The following is a 21,376-nucleotide window of genomic DNA, read 5'->3' as shown; positions in this document are numbered from 1 at the left end:
TTCTATGCTATCTTAAAAACATTAAACTAATAATTGACCACCAGTATGGATTCTGCCAATGTCACTCAACAGGAAATCTAATCACCTATGTCACAAACCTCTGGATAAACACCATGGAAAAGTTTGGTGAATCCCAAGTGGTTGCACTAGATTTCTCCAAGGCTTTTGACAAGTGGCACAAGAGCCTATTAAGTAAGTTCTGTTATTCAGTCTGTCCTGTGACTGGGTTACCAGTTTTCTCACTAGATGCACATTGCACGTGATGGTTTCCTATCTTCTAACTATGCAACCACCAATCCAATACACATTCCTCCTACTCACTTGATAAAATTTGCACCAAACAAACCACCAACCTCTGCAAGCCTAAATTCTGATTGCCAAACGATTCTTCAATGGGTGTCAAATAATCTTGTCAGTTTCAACACCTGCAAAACATTCTGCCTTATTTCCACAAAAAAGAACCAATTTGTTTCAATTTGTTTATGCCAAAGGGTCTTGATGTCAAGGTATTCCCAAAGGAGGGGGGGGGAGATCTCATCTGACAACACCCAAATCTCTAGGCAAGATGAGATCTCTCCCCCTCCCCCGTAGGGAATACCTTGACATCAAGACCCTTTGGCATAAACAAATTAGCCATTGCCTTCTCAGCAACCAAAAAATTAGGATTCCCATTAAGGCATTACTTTACTCCAAATAGCTATTAACCCTCCACAAATCACAAATCCACCTATCCAACAAACACTTCTCACACATCTGGGGAGGTGCCCTAAGAGCTTGCTAAAAATTATCTTCTATAAATATTTCCATAATAAATGTTCATCAGAACTATCATTAATAATCTCACCCTCTCCTCTCTCTCTCTACCAAATCCATTGAAATATGTACCCAACATCCCTTCACAGAACAAGTTTCAATAAGCAGCTGTATTCTGGAAGAGCCTTCCAAGTGTTTCCCAAGGAATACAAAGCACGTGCCTTCAAATCCAATGTGAACAAGTTCCTCATTTCTCTTCCTATACTCGGTACTAACGTACCATAGGCTGACCAACCGACCTCTCATGTACAAGCCCAACATAAAAAAAGAAAAATAAAGAAAAATAATTTTTAATAAAATGTTCCAATATAAAGATGAGCATAAATTCAAGAGAAGACAAGAAATAAGAAGAGCCAGCAGCTATATTATTTCCAATATCAGTATTTTCACAATGTTTCAGGACATGGTACATATAAGATTTGAAACAGGAAGTTATCATTCGGTCTGGAGCAAGATAAAAATAAACTTCATAATGAAAAAAACAATACATAAAAGTTTTAAAAAGAATCAAAAATAATCACACAACTGTGGAAGGCATATAGACTCAAATATGCAAATTTCTTACCCGCCCCCCCGCCACACACACACAAAAACAAGAACCAAACCTTGAAGGTTGCAGTAACTGATTCTAAAAAACCATAGAGTGATTCAGCCAGAAGTAGTATGTGAGGTTTTCTGCAAGGACAGAAAATAAATAACTCCATAGTGGATTATTCAAGATCTTAAAGAGGCAGTTGCAAAAAAGAAGAAAGTGTATCAAAAGGCTCTTGAAAATAAGTCAGCATGGGCTCTGAAAAATGGAGGAAATGAAAGAAAGCACAGTGTAAAATTAGCTAAAAAATTTCATGACAATACAGAACAAATATATCAAGAAGGTTGAAAATTGTTGGAGGCTATTGAAATAACTTAGAAATAGGGGAAAGAATAATGTAAATGGAATCAAATATAATACAGGTGATATGAAAACTGAAGATAAATACTGGGTTCAAGACTACTGGTGAATTTAGCACTCATGTAAAATTGGTCATTTTTATCTGTTTTATGTTTGTTTTTCCCTTAGAAAATTAGTGTTTTATAGTAGAATAATGTAGATTTTATGTTTTAAATGTACTTAATGTTTTATAACATATTTTTATTAAGATATTGCAGTATTAAATATAGTTTTAAATGGCATCAAAAACACACAAGAAATGTAGTGCTAAAAAATTAAGCAGCAAAAACAAAAGATGGAATCACGTGCTTTTCTACAATGTGGCACTCATCTGCGAAAGTTCAATATGCGAGAGGACATAAAAGGGTTACTGGAAGAGGCGAGAGCAAAGAGTGAGAAAGTGAATATTGTAAGTATATTACCTCGATATGATAAAAATTAAGTAAGGAGGGTTACGATGGCAAATGATTCTATGCGTAGGCTGTGTAGAAGAAATGGATACAAGTTTTGATGTGTGGAGGAAGTCTGAGGGAAGATTAGATTTCTACAAGAGGGACGGCCTACACTTGAATGCATTTGGTATCAGGAGTCTTGAAGAACTAATAACTGGTATGCGACCTAACACGGAGAGTCAGGGAAACTAAATTATAATGAGAGGAAGGGTGAGAATATGAGTGTAAAGCAACTGTGTTATATAACTGTGGACGGGAATGGGAATTATCATGAAAATAATATGAAGAGAGAATGATTTAGAATTTGTGTTTCAAATTCATTTTGAATTCTGAACCAGATGAATTCTATCAAGAATTCATCTGGTTCAGATCCATCAAACATGTGCAAAGGTATCTACATGTATAAAGCACTAGAGAAGAATAGAGATCTGCAAGTTGTCCAACTGTGTGATGCAGACTGCAGACAAGTGCATACAAAAACATGCAGGCAGATTATTATGTCTGTACACAAATGCTAGGAGCATCAGAAACAAAGGGGAACAAATGGAAACAAATAGATTTTTCTCTTATAGGCTGCTACATCATTGGAATGGATTGTCTTTGTTGTGTGTGCAGGCAGTGTGAATATAAATTCAAGAACAAGTATGATAGCAAGTGCATGTAGTATGTGGCCTCCCTCGATGAGTCTCTGACTCCCTGGATGTCTCTCTTAATAACAATAATAATAGTAAAGCTTTTCAGATATCTGGAGTAATTATTTCTGAATGATTACTAAATGAAATATGCAGTAACAAAATAGTGAGAGAAAATATCAAGTGGAATGCAAACGGGAGCACAAATTGATGTTCAGATACGAGGAGGTATCAAAAAGTCTCAAGACTAGCTCTGTTTACAAAAAATTACTTTATCTAAGTTTACTCACTATCACCTTCAAAATAGTCCTCTTGAATAGCAATACAGTGCTCCCAGCATTCCTGCCACTTCTGGAATCTGTCCTGGAAGTCTTCTTTTCGAAGTGTGTCAAGCACCTTCTGCGATTCACGCTGGATCTCCGCAATGGTGTCAAAATGGCGACCTTTGATCTTCGGGAAGAGGGCGAAGTCTGCAGGAGCGAAATCTGGCGAAAAGGGTGGGCAGGTGCAGAAGTGAGATCACGTTGTTTCCGCCGTGAAACTCACGTGTGAGGAGAGGTTGGTGACAGGGTGCATTGTCATCATGGAGCATCCAGTTTTTCATGTGCCACAATCCGGTCGCTTTTGCCGAATGTCCTCCCTCAGACACCTTAAAGCCTGGCAGTAGAACTTGCTATTGACGGTCTGGCCCCTGGGGACAAATTCTCAATGCATAATGCCACGAATGTCGAAAAAGACGATGAGCATGCATTTGGTCGAGCTGTGGACCTGCCTCACCTTTTTTGGTCATGGAGATGATGGGCTCTTCAACTGTGAAGACTGTTGCTTCGTCTCAAGGACATATCCGTACATCCAAGTTTCGTCACCGGTAATGATTCTCGACATGAAGGATGGGGTCATCCACAGCACTCTGGCGGAGTTCTTGGCAGACTTCGCCACGGTGTTCCTTCTGCTCCTGGGTCAGCAGCCTGGGGACAAACTTGGCAGCAACATGCTGCATATTCAAATCACATTTGAGGATTGCCTGGACTGTTCCGTATAACACACACCGACAATGGCAGCAATGTTATGGAATGTTCTCCGACGATCCTCATGCACAAGTTGCCAAATGGTTTCGACATTTTCAGGGGTTGAGCTCGCTGAAGGTCTTCCTGATCTCTCGTCGTCTTCCAGTGATGTTCTTCTACTCTTGAAGCACACGTGCCACTCAAAACACCTCAAACAACTCATTGCAGCATCGCCGTAAATTTGCCGGTCAAACGTCTCTGTGGCAGATTTGCCCAGTTTCACATAGAATTTCACATTAGCTCTTTGTTCTAACTTGCTGTCCATGATGAAATCGCAGACGAGGTAACACATGTGGTCAGAATAGCACCAGTTGCACAGATGTACACAGGATAATGTCTTTTGGCACACTGACTTATGAAGGTCAGTGCTCCCTGTGACTGTGTGTGCAGTCACAGGGAGTGCTGCCATCTGTTGCCATGTTACAAAACTAGTCTTGAGACTTTTTGATACCACCTCATTTGTGTTCAATATCAACTGAGTAGATACCTCGATACTTGAGGTAGAAAACTATCAAAATCTGAAATGTTGAAAGACAAGCTAGATGATATTTGACTATGCTAAAACATGGAGATATAAAAGTTTAACAGTGGCTGTACTGTATAATTCAGTCAAAAAATTCCAGAAGAAGAAATTTTTTGACTTAATTTGGCTGAGTTTTTGATAGAACAACAAGCTGTGATAAGGCCAGTTTGTCAGGATTGAATTTTCACTTTAAGACAAACAGTACAAAAAAATTCTGGTAACCTATACAGTGAAACCTTGATTCTTCATTTCCCTGCATATTTTGCCTGCCTTTTTGTTTCCCAGAACTACCACCATATAAATAACACTAATTTTTCCCGGTTCCATAGATTCTAGACCAGTTGTTTTATTATGTCGATTGCTTACAAATTACGGTCCTGATGCAACATTGTCCCACATGGATTTTTTTTTTTTTTTTTAATTTGAAACGGTGCAATCTTTGCTCAATGAACACTCAATTCAGTTACTACTGTAGCCAGGAAACAGCCCATCAACCCATTGAGAATTTTTGTTACCAAATGGAAACTGAAATACAAAAAAAGTCTAAAACACTTCAGGAACTCCAAGAAAGCATTAGGTATGGATGGAACCATGAACTGATGGCTGCATCCATCACGAAATTGATTTTGTCAATGCCCTACTGATGCCAAGCTGTAATAAAGGCAAAAGGAAGATCAATAAAGTATTAAACAGCAAAAAGTGAATTTTTAGCTTTGTATGTTGATAAAACTATGTAGCTGAACTAAATTTTGATACTGGTATTTGTTTTTTCAGTGAAATATCACTATCCACTTCATTTTGAAATATCTGCAAATCTGCCAAGTTTGTTATGATTTCCTAATTATGTGACATCTTGTACTAAAAACAGCCAATTATTAATCAAAAATAAAAACGTTATATTACCTTCTTCATTATTTGTGACAATTGTTGTGTTATTATGCCTTTTCAAATAGGCATTCAAATTTAATTACCCCCCCCCCCCCAAAAAAAAAAAAAAAAAAAAAAAAAAAACATGGTTACAGCAGGTAATGCAGTTTCTATGAACATGAGTGTATATCGTTTTTGTCTGAGATGTCTCTAAAAAATGCTGAATCAAGGTTTCACTGTATGTACAAGTAGCCCAGTTGTGAAGATAGTTCACGTGCAAGCTTTGTTTGCTTACACTCAGATAAAGGATTAAATCAAGAATATCTTGGAATCTTTAATTTATAGTATAACAAAGTGAAAACACTTTCAATAATATGTACATCGGTATCAATGTTAAAAAATACTATATATAATCAAAAGTTTAATCATTTTTCTTTGTCTGAGATGTCTCTAAAAAATGCTGAATCAAGGTTTCATGTACAAGTAGCCCAGTTGTGAAGATAGTTCACGTGCGAGCTTTGTTTGCTTACACTCAGATAAAGGATTAAATCAAGAATATCTTGGAATCTTTAATTTATAGTATAACAAAGTGAAAACACTTTCAACAATATGTACATCAGCATAAATGTCAAAAAATACTATATATAATCAAAAGCTTAATCAATTTTCTTTGTCAATATCACTCATTCATGGAAAGACTTGATGAAACTTTGTGGTAACTAGACATTTCCAAGGCATTTTGCATTCGTATGAAATTTAACCAGAGAGCTTACAGGAATACACTTGCCGGTATTTACGAGTTGCCCTAGCCGGACGTTATAGGAGAGATGCCTGCTATGATAGCACCCATATATTCACCTCATAATATTCTATTTTGATAGGTTTCACTGGCCTGACAGCTATTTCAAACTGGTTGGTTTTTGTCAGACACGAGGCAGAAACCTCATCATCATCATCAAATTCCTGCCATGTACCCTCAAGGGGTGTACAGGATATGATAGTACTACATGAAAAAATTACATCATTACTAACTTCCTATCTACAATTTTTCTCCAAATCAGTCTGTTACTTGTCAAGACCCCAACATTATCAGATCTTATATTTCTATCGTCTAAGGCACTTTGTATCGTATCAATCCACCTATATCTTGGTCTTCCTCTGGGTCGTTTTCCTGCCAACCTGGCAGAGAACACTTGTTTTGCTAATCTTTCCTCTCCCATTCTATTTAAGTGACCATACCACCTGAGATTAGCTCTGCTAACGCATTCCTGGATGCTGACAATGTCAAGTTCTTTCCTAATATTCTCGTTTTTAATATGATGTTGCCATTGATGCCATCTGTTCATGTCTCTGATCTTTCTCAGGACTCTCATATGTGCAGTCTCTAGTCTTTGGTCAAGTGTTTTACTTCTGACCCAGCTCTCAGATCCATAAGTTAAAACTGGTTTGAACACTGTCTTGTATACAGCTAATTTAGTGTTCCGACTAATTTCTGTTTTATTCCATATGAATTTATTCAATTGACTTCCCACCATACCAGCTTTGCTGATTCTGTTGTCTATTTCTATATTTAATTTACCATCTTCAGTAAAAATCGTGCCTAAGTAGCTGAAATGTTTTACTTGTTCCACAGGTTCTCCATTCACAACACAGTTGACATTTTCAATGATTCTGCCTATTTTCATTGTCTTTGCCTTTTTATTGCTAACCTTCATACCATATCTATTACAACGGCTATTCAATTTAGTCAGAGAATCTTGCAGACTTGTAGCAGATTTATTTAGAAGTATAACATCATCCACATAAAGCAAAGAGCTGACATTAACATCTCCAATTTTGATATCAGATTTAATACCACTTTCCTTCATAATGTGATCCATATAGATAATGAATAACAGAGGGGATAATGTACATCCTTGTCTCACACCAGATTTAACATTAAACCATCTTCCTGTACTTCCTTCAATTCTAACTGCTGACTTACAACTCAAATAAAGACTAAGTATTGCTTGATATAATGCCCCATTAACACCATATAACTGCAGCGTATTGAATAGCTTCTCTCTTGGCACCTTATCATATGCCTTTTCCAAATCGACAAAGCTTAAATACAGATCTTTGTTATATTCCCATGCTTTCTCGACTATTTGTCGTAAAGTGAAGATATGATCCTGACAGCCTCTGTTTGGCCTGAATCCAGCTTGTTCTTCACCAAGCTTTTCTTCCACAATTCTTCTCAACCGTTTCTCAAGTATATTTGCATAGATCTTGCCAGGAACACTCCGTAGGGAAATACCTCTGTAATTCTCACATTCAGTTTTATTTCACTTTTTATATATGGGTACTATGAGAGCTCTACTCCAATCATCGGGAATTCGTCCCTCTGTCCAAGCTTTCTGAACTATGCAGTGCAGCCACTGTAATACTTTTATACCACCATACTTCAGCATTTCTGGTCGAATATCATCTACTCCTGTTGCCTTTCCACATTTCAAGCCTTTGATGGCTTTTTCTACTTCAAGTATGGATATGTATTCCTGATTGCATGCCTGGTCAGTGTTTTTTATCACTGTGCTGTCATCACTGCTTGTTTCATTTAGCAGTTTTTCAAAGTAATTACTCCATACTTCAAGGATATCTTCTTCTCCTGTTTTCATGTCACCTTTATCATCTCTAATTCCTTTTACAGCACTCTTTCCTCCATTCCTAAGTTTCTTCAACAACCTCCAGAATATTTTGCCACCTTCTTGATATTTATTTTCTATATTCTTGCCAATGTCCTCCCATGACTTTGGTTTAGCTAGTTTTACACACTGTTTAGCTTTCTTACATTTGTTTCTGTATTCTGTAAGAGTAAAAGCTGACTTATTTGCCAGGAACTTTTGATATGCTTTCTTCTTTATCTTCACTGCCTCTTTAACTTCCTGTGTCCACCAGGGAGTTCTGATTTTTTTATCCTTGCACACAAGCTTACCAGATGCCTCTCTGGCAGAATCAATCAATGTTTTCTTCAGAGTTTGCCATTGAATCTCCAAGGCTTGATTCCTGTTCTCAAACTCTTTCATTTTCTTTTCAATAATCTTTCTGTATTTTACTCTACAGTTCACATCTGAGAGCTGCTCAACTTTTATTCGCTTTAAAACTTTCTTACATGTTATTCTTTTCAATATGAAATTCAATTTTATCCTGCTCAAGACTAAATAGTGATCACTTCCAATTTCAAATCCTCTGTACACTCTGGTGTCCTGCACCAGGGAGAAAACATCACTTTCAACAATAACATAGTCAATGAGATTTTTCTTATTCCTAGCCTCTTCTCTCCATGTGAATTTGTGCACATTTTTATGTTGGAACATGGTGTTAGTAATAACTAGTCCATGTCCTGAGCAGAAATCTAACAGATATTTGCCATTATTATTAGCTTTGCTCTTTTCTCCAAATTTTCCCAAAATATTTTTGTATGTCTCACAATCATTTCCTACTCTGCTATTTAGATCCCCCAACAAGGACCAACTTTTCCTTTTTCATTGTGTCAGTTGCTTTTTCTAAAGCATCAAAAAATTCCTCCACTTCTACCTTAATAGTACCTTCTGTGGGACCATAGGCACAAATAAGTCTCATTGTCCAGTTCCCCATTCTCATATTTGCCCACATTACTCTACTTGAGACTGACTGCCATTCAAGAAGATTAGCCTCGTATTTTGTGTTGAATATTATGGCTACTCCTTCTTTTCCTTGATTGTCATTGCCTGAATATAACATTTTGTATTTATTGCTCAGAAAGATCTCACCAGTTTTGGTCTTTTTTGTTTTAGTCACCCCTATTATGTGGATCTGGTACTTATCTAATTCCTCAGCTAGCTCCATTTCTTTGCCATTCAGGCTTCTTACGTTGATAGTACCGATCTTTAACTCTGGTGATGTTGAGTTGGGGTTTGTTTTCAGATTTGAAACCTTAAGAGAGCAAAAACTCCCAGTACTAAGGAACTTGAAACAATTAGGGCAACTTGTAAATACAGACGAATGTATTCCCATAAGCTCTCTGGTCAAATTTCATACGAAACTTTTATAGTTTCTCTATTTGGCTTTCAAATAAAGCTGGATTTAATATTCACTTGATTTTAAAAAATTTTGCATTGCCGAAATGAAGCCTTTTGGCTGCTTGTGAAATTCAGGTAGTTTCACTTTCCAGTCTTCAAGAACAATGGCCTTAATACATGAAATGTTGTCATCTGTCTTGCTTGATGAAGACCTGCCCACCCGGTGTTGATTTTCAATGTCGCCGCAGCCTGCTTTAAATTCATTGCACCAAAAACACACCTGCTTCTTTGACATCACCTTTTTGCCACACAGCTACCAGTTCATTGTTGAAAAGCTCCTTTTGCTTGCAAAAAATGAATAACTTCACAAACACCTGTTCTGGACCACACTCAAACGACAGTGGCCATCATGCAACTGGAATTAGCTATGAGACAACAGGAGCACCATACTGTAATGCCAGTCTTTTTGAACATTATTAATGGATCTACCTATTCACTATGTTTTATCTCATTCCCTTTCACCATTATTAAGAAAAAAAAGTTACCTTACTTTTTGGAAAACCGTCGCAGAGTATCTAATTTCCATTTTCATGTCATGTATATTATCTAATTTCATCTACATGCTCTTTCCTCCATTGTTGTTAATTTTTAGTACATAGACTACAGTACAATTTGTCACATTCCTGATATTGATTTTCTGTATTACAGTTCAAGTCTTCTCATGGCTTTGTTTAGTTACTTTGATACTTTGACACTGTGTTAGGACAATTCATCGCAGGAAAATTCTTCATGGACCATTCATTGTGGAGAAAATTCATCCCAGGAAAATTCTTAGCAAGAAAATTTGAAATCCTATTATCATGTCATTCCCATTATATATATATAAAAAAATAAGATATATTTTATGTATTATTTATTATTTCGATTATATTTAGCATTCTAAATTTTTTATTCCATATAAAATTATTAACATTCTTCTTTACTACAGGTTCTGATTATTAATTTTATTACAATTTTATTAAATTTTAGACAACTGGGATAGGGTGGTTAGGGAGAAAGATCACCATATTTAAGAATATTTAGGGATAATAGTTATTTCCAACTAATATTTATAGTTAATGATTAACATATTCCTATTAACTATTCTAATAGGAATAAAATTCTATTTAGTTAGAATAGTTATTAGGAGAATAAAATATTTAAGAATAGTTAGGGAGAAAGGGCACGATATTTAAAAATATTTATTCTTCTAACTGTCCACTATTTTTCTGTTCTGCACATTTAGACACCGATCCAGGTGCGATATATTTTTTTGTCTAAACTAATTCAGAAGATGAGGTGTTTCAGTTATTAAATATTCGTGTAATTTGAAAATCATTCTTGTATGCTGCTATCAATTGCAGAGCTAATTTAAGATCATAGGTACCTTTTGAGTAATTCTATTAAAGAAAATGATAATAAAATTTCATAAATCTATCATCATGTAAATCAGCATAAGCTAAATTGCCATCTGCAGCTGAATTACTAATCTTTACCTTTTCCTCCAATATTCTATGATACTAAGAAATTTTAAATTTTATATTTAACCTTCTTTATTAGAAAAAATATATATATATATACATACACAGTAAAACCCCTTGTTTACACTTTTCAGGGGACTGATAGAAAAAAGTGTAAATAGCAGGAAATGTAAAATAACATTTGAAAAAAGGCTAAAAGATGACTTACTGCTAGTATGTGAGTCTACATACTAGATTACAAAATTTAATAACTGAAAACAAATGAATTTACAATTACTTACATTTATCTATTTAAAAAATCTTTAATTGTTGATTGTTTTTGCTTTTCGTTTTTTTTTTTTTTTTTTTTTTTTTTTTTTTTTTTTTTTTACATAGCACCAGATTGCTTTGCATTGAGTTCAATGATTGACCTGTTTTTTACTATCGTGTTCAAAGTGGACATGGAGAACCCAAGATCTTTTGCTAAATGAACACGTGCTCTGGCATGCCAATCTACACGTCGCAGAATTGCCATCTTTTCTTCTACAGAAATACATTTTCTGTCTTTTTTCTCCATGTTACTAACATGGATAAAATCCACCACCACAACTTGAAAGCAACTTTCACATGCTAAATTACACAGCAGAAATTCTGCAATATCAATTCGTACTGTGATTGAAAAATCACGGTAACGCTCATCACTACATTACTGCTGCAAGCGTGCAAGTCACCGTGATGGTGGAAACGAAACTACAGCCGAAAGCAATGCCATCTGGGAACAGAAATGCGCAGATTTCCGCAGAAATTAATTTGAAAATCAGTATTGCCATCTGAGGAAAAAACACAAATCACAGGAAATAACATCCACATCAAGTTGTTAATGGTGGGAAAACAATATATCGTAAGAATAGGCCTTAACAGGACCAACGGAAAATGATGTAAATGGCAGGAAAATGTAAATTTCAGGAACGTAAAAACGGGGTTTTACTGTATATATAAATAAATACACACACACATTGAAAGAACAACTTAAATGTAAATACGTTTTTTCGTGTCAATTATGTACTGCAATTTTCCTGTGCTTCTCAGTTTTAAACTCCGGTGTTTTATTGCTGTTTCCTATTTTTAGAAGACACCTGAAGAAGGCTGTCAAAAGCCGAAACTAGTAGTGTTTCATATCATTAAAGCCTTACAATTATTCTCGGTTTTAGTCATTAAATCTCTTTATATATATTAGAAGACTAGTTCACTTGGTTGAAATACATGTTATTTAGGATTAAATGACTGGAAAACCAAGATAAGTAAAAACAAATTTTAATGGCACGACTAGTTTCGTCTTTAACAGATTTCTTCCCTATCTAGTCGGTTGTTAATAACATTATATTTCTGATTACAGTTTATTTCTGAATGGTTCACAAGAGAGGTAATTAATTGCATATTTCACTTTGAGAGTATGCACCATATATATTTTAGTAAAGAGATCTAAATATAAAATTTAAGAGTGTCATAAAATGCTAGTATTGGAGAAAAGGTAAAGACTAGTATTGCAGCCACAGATGGCAATTTAGCTTATGCTGATTTTCATTATTATGATAGCATTTACGAAGTTTTATTATCATTTTCCTTAATGTAATTACTCAAAAGTGAACCGTGATCTTAAACTAGCTCTGTAAACGATAACAGCATACTACATAGCTTTCCTATGCAAGAAAAATGGAGTCATTTTCAAAATACACGTGTATTCAATAACTGAAACAACTCATCTGAATTAGTTCAGATAAAATGTGTGTGTGTGTGTGTATATCACATCTAGATGGGTGTCTAAGAATAAATTTAAGAATAAATATTCTTAAATATGGTGTCCTTTCTACCTAAATTACCCTATTCCAGTTTTGTAAATATTGATATTCCATCAACAGAACCTGTAAGTAAGAAAGAATATTTACAACTTTTAAGACAAAACAAAAATTAGAAAGCTCACTGATCAATAAAATATTACTTTCACTGAATAAGAATAAAAATATTATGAAAATATAATTAAAATCTAAATAAATAATACATAAAAAAACTATATTTTGTGAAATTTATCTTGCACTGCATTTACTTTTCGTATATCGGTATCGATGTAATATCATTTCAATTTTCTAGCAAATAACATTTGCAGCAAATTTTACCACGATGAATTTTCCTTGCAATGAATTTTTCCATGATCAATTATCTGCAACACAATGAATTGTCAATGATGAATTAACCATGAAAATCTTTTGACATAATGCTTTGCTTTCTTACATTCTTCATTCTCTCAGAGCATGTCTGACCTACTTCTCATTCATTTTCAATATGCTTTCTTTTTTTTTTTTCTAAGATTTGATTCTTGTTTTCAAACTTTCATTTACTCTGGCTTTTTTTTTACCTAAAGTATTAATATGTACTCTTGACTGCATCATCTTGAATATTTTCTATCATTTGTTTCATTTAACAATCCATGAATGTAATTAATACCAAACATCGAGAATATCTTCAGATTAAATGCTACCTTTATCAGCTCTAATTCTTTTACAGTATTCTTTCCACCAGTTTTTTTTTTTTTTCCCAGTAGCCTCCAGAACATTTTGCCATCTTCCTGATATTTATCTTCTATTTTTTTAACAGTCTCCTCAAGACTTTTGTTTAGTTAAATTTACACACTACTTTGCCTTTATTCTCTATATTCTCTTATAGGATATTTTGACTATCTTAACAGGAACTTTTGATGTGTGTCCCCCTCTTTTCATGACTGACTCATTTATTTCTTTATTCTTTCCATGGGTTCTGATTTTTATCTTGTTCCAAACAATTTTTTTGACATGCCTACCCTGGCTGAATCACTTAATCTTTTCTTCAGAGTTTTTTTTTTAAACTCCATTTTACCTCAAATAATATTTGTATATCGAGTCCACAGTTCACTTTTGAAAGCTGCTCAACTGATTATTTTTAAAACTTTAGTACACAGTTTTTCATTTCAATATGAGATTGATTTTTTTATCTTTCTCAAAACCAAACATTTTCATTTCCTATTTCAAATCCCCTATATACTCCAATGTCCTGAACCAGCATAAAGGTATCATTATGAACTGTAAATCAGTCAACAAGACTTTTCTTATTTCTTGTCCTTTCTTCTCTATGTGAATTTGTGCACAATTTTAATGCTGGAACATTTTATTAATAACTAGCCCATAAATAAACAGAAATCCAGTAATTACTATTAGAGTGGTATCTTGCTAATCCGAACTAATAAAAACTGTGCTCGTTCGGATTAGCGAATTTTCCCCCAAGAGACAATAACTAGCGTTTAAGACAAAAATAATGAGATTCTAATGGTACATCAATTTAATTCTGTAAATAAATGAAGTAACTGATAGAAAAAAAAGCTGCTATACTGTAATGTAAAACTTCAAACTATAATACAGTACACAAGTTTATTTTAGTAAAAATTTTAGTTTGTATGTACCTGTATTGTTGGGGATTCTGATTTAATAAAATTGCATGGTTCAGTACATAACTTAATTTGCATAAAAAATATCACTTTTTTGTAAACAACACAAAAAACTTTCAGAAAATAACACAAAAAAATTTTTTTTTATTTCTTTGTAAAAAAAAGTCACTGATTTTCTTTTGCTTCTTGGAAGCTAAACTTTTTTCTAATGCTTCTTCTCTGAACTGCATTAGCAATAACACTTTGTGGAATGGCGTATCATCTGCTTAGCCCATTCTATATACACATTAAAACTGTCAACTGCCTCTTCGTGTTTTACTTTTTTTTTTCTTTATCATCATCATCTTCTAATTCATTCTGTAGCATCATATTTATAATTTCAGCATCTGATTTGATTTCAAATTCACTTTCAGTTCTACCTGTGATCCATTCCATAACATCTGTTTGTGAAATTTCAACATCTGGATTTATATTTTTAACCAATTAATTAATGCACGTTTTGAATTTCCTCTTTTTGTGTATCACCGTAGTTATACTGTATTGTAGTGATAATAAAATAAATAATAATAGTTAAAATAATAATTATTAAATAAAAATAATAGTACACGAAATAATAATACGTAATAAATAAAACTTTTTTTTCTTTCAAACCACAGTTCGGACTAAAGAGGTTCGGATTAGTGAGATACCACTGTATCATCAGCCTTGCTCTTTTCTCCAAATTTAGTATTATTAAGAATACACCTCCAAGAAATCCAAGGACCCATTCTCCCAAGATATTTCTATGTCTGGTATTCATTTCCTATTCTGCTGTTTGGGTCTCCAACAAGGACCTCCTTTTCCTTTATGTCATATTCCTTCTTTGACTCAAAAAATTCCTCCACTCTTTCCTTAGCAGATCCTGAATCTTCTCCGTGACCACAGCACAAGTTGGTCTTATTGTGTGATTCCCTATTTTGAAGTTTGCTCACATCATTCTACTTGAAAAAAAATCTAACATTGTTATCAATTAAGCTATGATTAAGTATGCTGTCACAATCATATGAAACTGATCAAATATTTCCAGTGAATGTACACTCAGTGGCTTTTAAGTACCATAAAACACTGAATGAGTCAAAATGAATCAAATTCGTTTATGCATGTTAATATTCATGTCATAAAAGTACAATTTGACCACATAAGATTTCTTCAATGTTTTCTTAGATGTAAACAAATAACAGATTTAGTGTTTTGCTACCTTTCTAAAATTATTGTAAACTTAACTTTTAACCATAAAAAACACCTTTGAATATATGACAGAAACCTTAAACTTCTTTTTTTTTTTTTTTTTGTTAATGTAAATCCCACCCAGAAACAAATGATTATAATATAGTGACAATGAATGTGCAAATTAATATACATTGTACAGAAGAAATTATAGGTGGGTGATCTGTCATCAAATAGTTCAAAAGAAAGAATCTTCACAACGAGTTAAGTCAATCAAGTTCATGAATAAAAGAGTCCATGCAGAATTAATCTCCAATATGCACAAAAACTATGGTATTATTAACTGGTAATTAATTTACGGAATTAACAACGCATATGAAGTATTTAATTAAAGATAACTTTAATGAATCACTTCTATATTTCGGCAATGTCACATTGCCATCTTCAGGAACATAAAGATATGGTATGTGCACTAAGGAACTAACCAAGCAAATGAGGAAGAAAGTAAGAAACTAATTTTGTTCCTAAAGTCCTAATGGTGCCCTCTTGCAGGCTAATTTGGTAGTCTTGGCAGTTGGGCTGAAGTTCTCATAATGAAAGTCTCCAAATTTGGGGCAGTTTCATGCATCCAAATTTGTTGAGGTTAGGAACGTTTTTTAGAGCTGCTGAAGATTCTTTGAATAATCTTTCGTATTTAAACTTGCTGCGATGGATTATTTTTGTTTTCTTCCAACGAATTTTATGGTGGGTATCTAAGGCATGGTCTGCCAACCCAGACCGGCTGTACTGGTGAAACCGGATGTAGTCTTGGTGTTCTGAAATCCTGATATTTGTTGTTCTGCCTGTTTGGCCAAAGTAGGACAATTTGCAGCTGCAAGGGACATGGTATACACCAGGTAGGTCTAGGGGAAGTGGTTGGTCTTTGGTAGAGCGGATAAGGGATGCCAACTTTTTATATGGTCTGTAACAGGAAATAAGGTCATATTTTTTTTTTTTTTGAGGATATTAGTTATTTTTTCAGAGGTGCCCTGGATGTAGGGGATAGTGATAGACTTGGTGTAGTCTTTATTGTGGAGGGGGGAGGGGGGTTGTGGTTTACAGGTTTTAGTATTTTTTGGGGTTATAGCCATTGGCTAAGAAAGTGTTGAGGATGTGGTTTAGTTCCATAGTCAGGGCCTTGTCATCTGAGCAGATTAATTTTGCCCTGTTATATAGTGTTTTTATCACCCCATATTGTTGTGAGGGGGTGGGGGGATTGCTGGTGAATGTATCTGCCAGTGTGGGTGGGTTTTCTGTAAACAGAGAAAACCAAAGATCCATCAAGCTGGCGGGTGATTAAAGTGTCTAGGAAGGGGAGGGTGTTGTTTTCCTCTTTTTCTAAGGTGAACTGGATTCTGGGATGTTGGTTGTTTAAGTGTGTTAGGAAGGAGTGGAGTGTGTCTGAGCCATGTGGCCAAATAGCAAACACATCATCCACATAACGAAGCCAAACAGTGGGTTTTTGTGGGGCGGAGTTTAAGGCTTTCTCTTCAAATGTCTCCATAAAGAAATTGGCCAAGGGTGGGGAAAGTGGTGAACCCATGGCTGTCCCCTCTATCTGTTTGTAGAACTTTCCTTGCCAAACGAAATAGCCTGAGTTCATTGTGAACTGAAATAGGGCTGAGATATCGGGAGGAAACTTGGCTTGGATGAGCTCAAGGGTTTCTTTGAGTGGGTCACAATTTCGCCCTAGCTGCAAAAAGGATACCTGCTGAAGAAATCATGATCCAAATAGAGTGTGGAATTCGCAACCTGCCTAACCATATCGCCAACAACGTGAGACTGGATGTAGTCGGTGTTCTCACTAAAGCCAAACCTCCGAAATCCAACTTATCCAAAAACGAATATACAGCCCTACAAGAATTAAAAAACAACAAAAAATAGTAATCACCAAAGCTGATAAGGGAAGCACCACTGTGGTACTCAATCAAAATGACTACATAGGTAAGCTAAATTCTTTAATACGAGACCGTACTACTTACCTCCCCATTGAATATAATCCGACCAACTCTCAGATTAGAACTATCCACAGACTCCTTAAGAAGGTCACTTCTTGGCCTGTGGAAGTCACCAACAAACTTAAACCTTATAACTCTAGACCCCCCGATTATATGGACTCCCAAAAATACATAAACAAAATGTGCCATTGCGTCCCATAGTGGATGGCATTGATTCCCCCACATATAAATTAGCCAAACATTTAGCCAAAACGCTCACACACTACACTGGCAACACACCATCACACATAAAAAACTCAGCCCACTTTAAAGCCAGTATAGAAAACCTCACACTCCAACACACTGACATAATGGTCAGTTTTGACGTCTCCTCCATATTCACTAATGTCCCACTCAAAGAAACCCTTGAGCTCATCCAAGCCAAGTTTCCTCCCGATATCTCAGCCCTATTTCAGTTCACAATGAACTCAGGCTATTTCGTTTGGCAAGGAAAGTTCTACAAACAGATAGAGGGGACAGCCATGGGTTCACCGCTTTCCCCACCCTTGGCCAATTTCTTTATGGAGACATTTGAAGAGAAAGCCTTAAACTCCGCCCCACAAAAACCCACTATTTGGCTTCGTTATGTGGATGATGTGTTTGCTATTTGGCCACATGGCTCAGACACACTCCACTCCTTCCTAACACACTTAAACAACCAACATCCCAGAATCCAGTTCACCTTAGAAAAAGAGGAAAACAACACCCTCCCCTTCTTAGACACTTTAATCACCCGCCAGCTTGATGGATCTTTGGTTTTCTCTGTTTACAGAAAACCCACCCACACTGGCAGATACATTCACCAGCAATCCCACCACCCCCCCTCACAACAATATGGGGTGATAAAAACACTATATAACAGGGCAAAATTAATCTGCTCAGATGACAAGGCCCTGACTATGGAACTAAACCACATCCTCAACACTTTCTTAGCCAATGGCTATAACCCGAAAAAAATCCAAAAAATACTAAAACCTGTAAACCACAACCCCCCTCCCCCCCCTCCACAATAAAGACCACACCAAGTCTATCACTATCCCCTACATCCAGGGCACCTCTGAAAAAATAACTAATATCCTCAAAAAAAAAAAAAATATGACCTTATTTCCTGTTACAGACCATATAAAAAGTTGGCAACCCTTATCCGCTCTACCAAAGACCAACCACTTCCCCTATACCTACCTGGTGTATACCAGGTCCCTTGCAGCTGCAAATTGTCCTACTTTGGCCAAACAGGCAGAACAACAAATATCAGGATTTCAGAACACCAAGACTACATCCGGTTTCACCAGTACAGCCGGTCTGGGTTGGCAAACCATGCCTTAGATACCCACCATAAAATTCGTTGGAAGAAAACAAAAATAATCCATTGCAGCAAGTTTAAATACGAAAGATTATTCAAAGAATCTTCAGCAGCTCTAAAAAACGTTCCTAACCTCAACAAATTTGGATGCATGAAACTGCCCCAAATTTGGGAGACTTTCATTATGAGAACTTCAGCCCAACTGCCAAGACTACCAAATTAGCCCGCAAGAGGGCACCATTAGGACTTTAGGAACAAAATTAGTTTCTTACTTTCTTCCTCATTTGCTTGGTTAGTTCCTTAGTGCACATACCATATCTTTATGTTCCTGAAGATGGCAATGTGACATTGCCGAAATATAGAAGTGATTCATTAAAGTTATCTTTAATTAAATACTTCATATGCGTTGTTAATTCCGTAAATTAATTACCAGTTATGTCTAACCAACGTATAAGTCTTACTACTAGAATATGGTATTATTAATGGAAGTTACTCCTATATAACTATGACATTCGCTAGTCATGTATTATTTACCCCAAGGTAAGTTGCTTCCATTTTATTTCTTCTTCTGTAAAGAAACTTTTAAATTTCAGTGAGTTAACTAAAACTACTTGAAAAGCAGCAATTTTAAAGAAATATGCATTCATAAGGAAATCAGAAGAATGATAAATACCTTTGTGATTACAAGAAATGGGTTCCAATTTCCCACATCAGAAACATTGGATCAAAGCAAAGTTTAAAAAAATCCCATTTAAGATAACCCAAGTTAGCTAATCTCATAACTAACAGAGCTGTCCTACTAAGATTGTCATCCCCAACACTAATCAGCTAAACAGCATATGCAATTGGCCAGCCTGACTAGCTGAACAGATAGCATTTCTGCTCTAAAAACTACATGGATGTTTGCAAATATCTCTGGGTAGTAGATTTTGATTCCAAGAATCATCCTTATTAGAGGAATAAAATGGTTGAAAAATGTTCCATGTTTTGTTGCTGAAGCAAGGATTCTAGATATTTTGGACAGGCAATGTATTTTGGCATCACCTATCAAAAAAAAAAAAAAAAAAAAAAATGGATCTTTATTTAGTGCAGGAATACAAATAGTTTATTTAATGTCATTTCCGTCATAAGTGCTATGTCAGTTTAGAAATGGCACAGCTTTGGGTAATGTTACTGAATAAAACACTAAAAAGACAAGGTGAGAAATGTTATTAAAGAATGATTCCTTCTAGCAAATTATTATGATTATGCGAATAATTATTTTAGGACTGAACCAGTGCAAAAAAAAAATTAATTTGACAACTCTCAAAGAGATGAAAATAAGATATAAATCAGAATAATAAACTGTTAATGAATTGGACATAAGCATATGTTTATGCATGAAATACCTATCTAGTTACATTAAGACTGCATTTTGCTGAAATCAACTATAATAAATTTAGTTTAATCCTTTATCCAAGTGTAAGCAAACAAAGTTTTCACCTGAAAATATCTTCAGGACTGGGGTAAGGTAGTGCAACACCAGACAACACTGGTGTTGCACTTCTTGTCTCAGTATCTCCCATAATGAGCACATCTCCTTGCAAACATGTATACTGCTCTGCATTAAGGGAAGGGCCACTACCCAGACCGGTTTCAACCTTTACTGAGGTCTCGTCAGTGGGAGGCAGATCCAGAAGTGGTGATACAAAGGCAGAAGCAATAGGAGAGGTCATATTTACCTATAGGAGTTGCCAACAGGTGTACCACCTTATTACTGAATTACTCTGGATTAAGAGAAAGATGTTGGAAGTTTATTTTGCACTTGGTTAGACTATAATAAATTTAGTTTAATCCTTTATCCAAGTGTGAGCAAACCAAGTTTGCGCCTGAAAATATCTTCAGGACTGAGGTAAGGTAGTGGAAAGGATTAAACTAAATTTATTATAGTCTAACCAAGTGTAAAATAAACTTCCAACAGCTGAAATCAACTAAGTCAAGTTTTAAGAACAAGCTATAAGATTTACCGTGTATATTCTTCTTCTAGCTGAGCTGGATCTGGAGTATAGAATTTTACACAGAAGAACATCACTGGATTCACCATTGAAAGTCCCATTTGCCGATATAATGGCTTCTCATAATCCAACCAGTACTGTAAAATTACAAATGAGTAATTATTTTATTATATTAAATTTTATGATTAAATAAAATTAATTAACTGTGAAGCAGGATTATCCTTCATTAGTGAAGGATAATCACAACACATAACACATCACATCATTATCAGAACAACACCGAGAACATTATGCATTGAGAACTATTCTTCATATCTTGTTTTAAATACAGAATTAATTCTGCTACTGTACAGAAAAATAACTCTATATTCATACTAGGAGTATACACATACGAAGGTGGTCTGAAAAGTTCTCAGCCTAACAATGAAAAAACGAATTTATAATTTCAAAATTTTTATTTTTCAACATAATTTCCCTTAAGACTAATACATTTATTCCAGCAATGCTCCAGCGCCATTATCACGTCTTTGTAGTGGTT

At 35.2% G+C, this 21,376-nt stretch overlaps 1 protein-coding gene across 2 annotated transcripts in view; it reads right to left on the bottom strand.

Annotated features, from left to right (window-relative positions):
* The window catches only part of Cdep (Chondrocyte-derived ezrin-like domain containing protein), a 741,059-nt gene that overhangs the window by 603,456 nt on the left and 116,227 nt on the right, over window positions 1-21,376 (bottom strand). For both annotated transcript variants that reach the window (XM_090413128.1, XM_090413137.1), the window contains exon 7: window positions 20,851-20,975. In XM_090413128.1, coding sequence (XP_090269254.1) covers window positions 20,851-20,975 — 125 coding nt within the window. The remainder of the gene's footprint in view (window positions 1-20,850; window positions 20,976-21,376) is intronic.

Source organism: Typopeltis vanoorti, chromosome 2, assembly GCF_054136105.1.
Source record: "Typopeltis vanoorti isolate ZY-2024b chromosome 2, IOZ_Tvanoo_1.0, whole genome shotgun sequence".
NCBI classification, from domain to species: Eukaryota; Metazoa; Arthropoda; class Arachnida; order Uropygi; family Thelyphonidae; genus Typopeltis; species Typopeltis vanoorti.
Note: the sequence above shows the minus strand (reverse complement) of the source record. Positions and strands in the feature narration are given on the sequence as shown.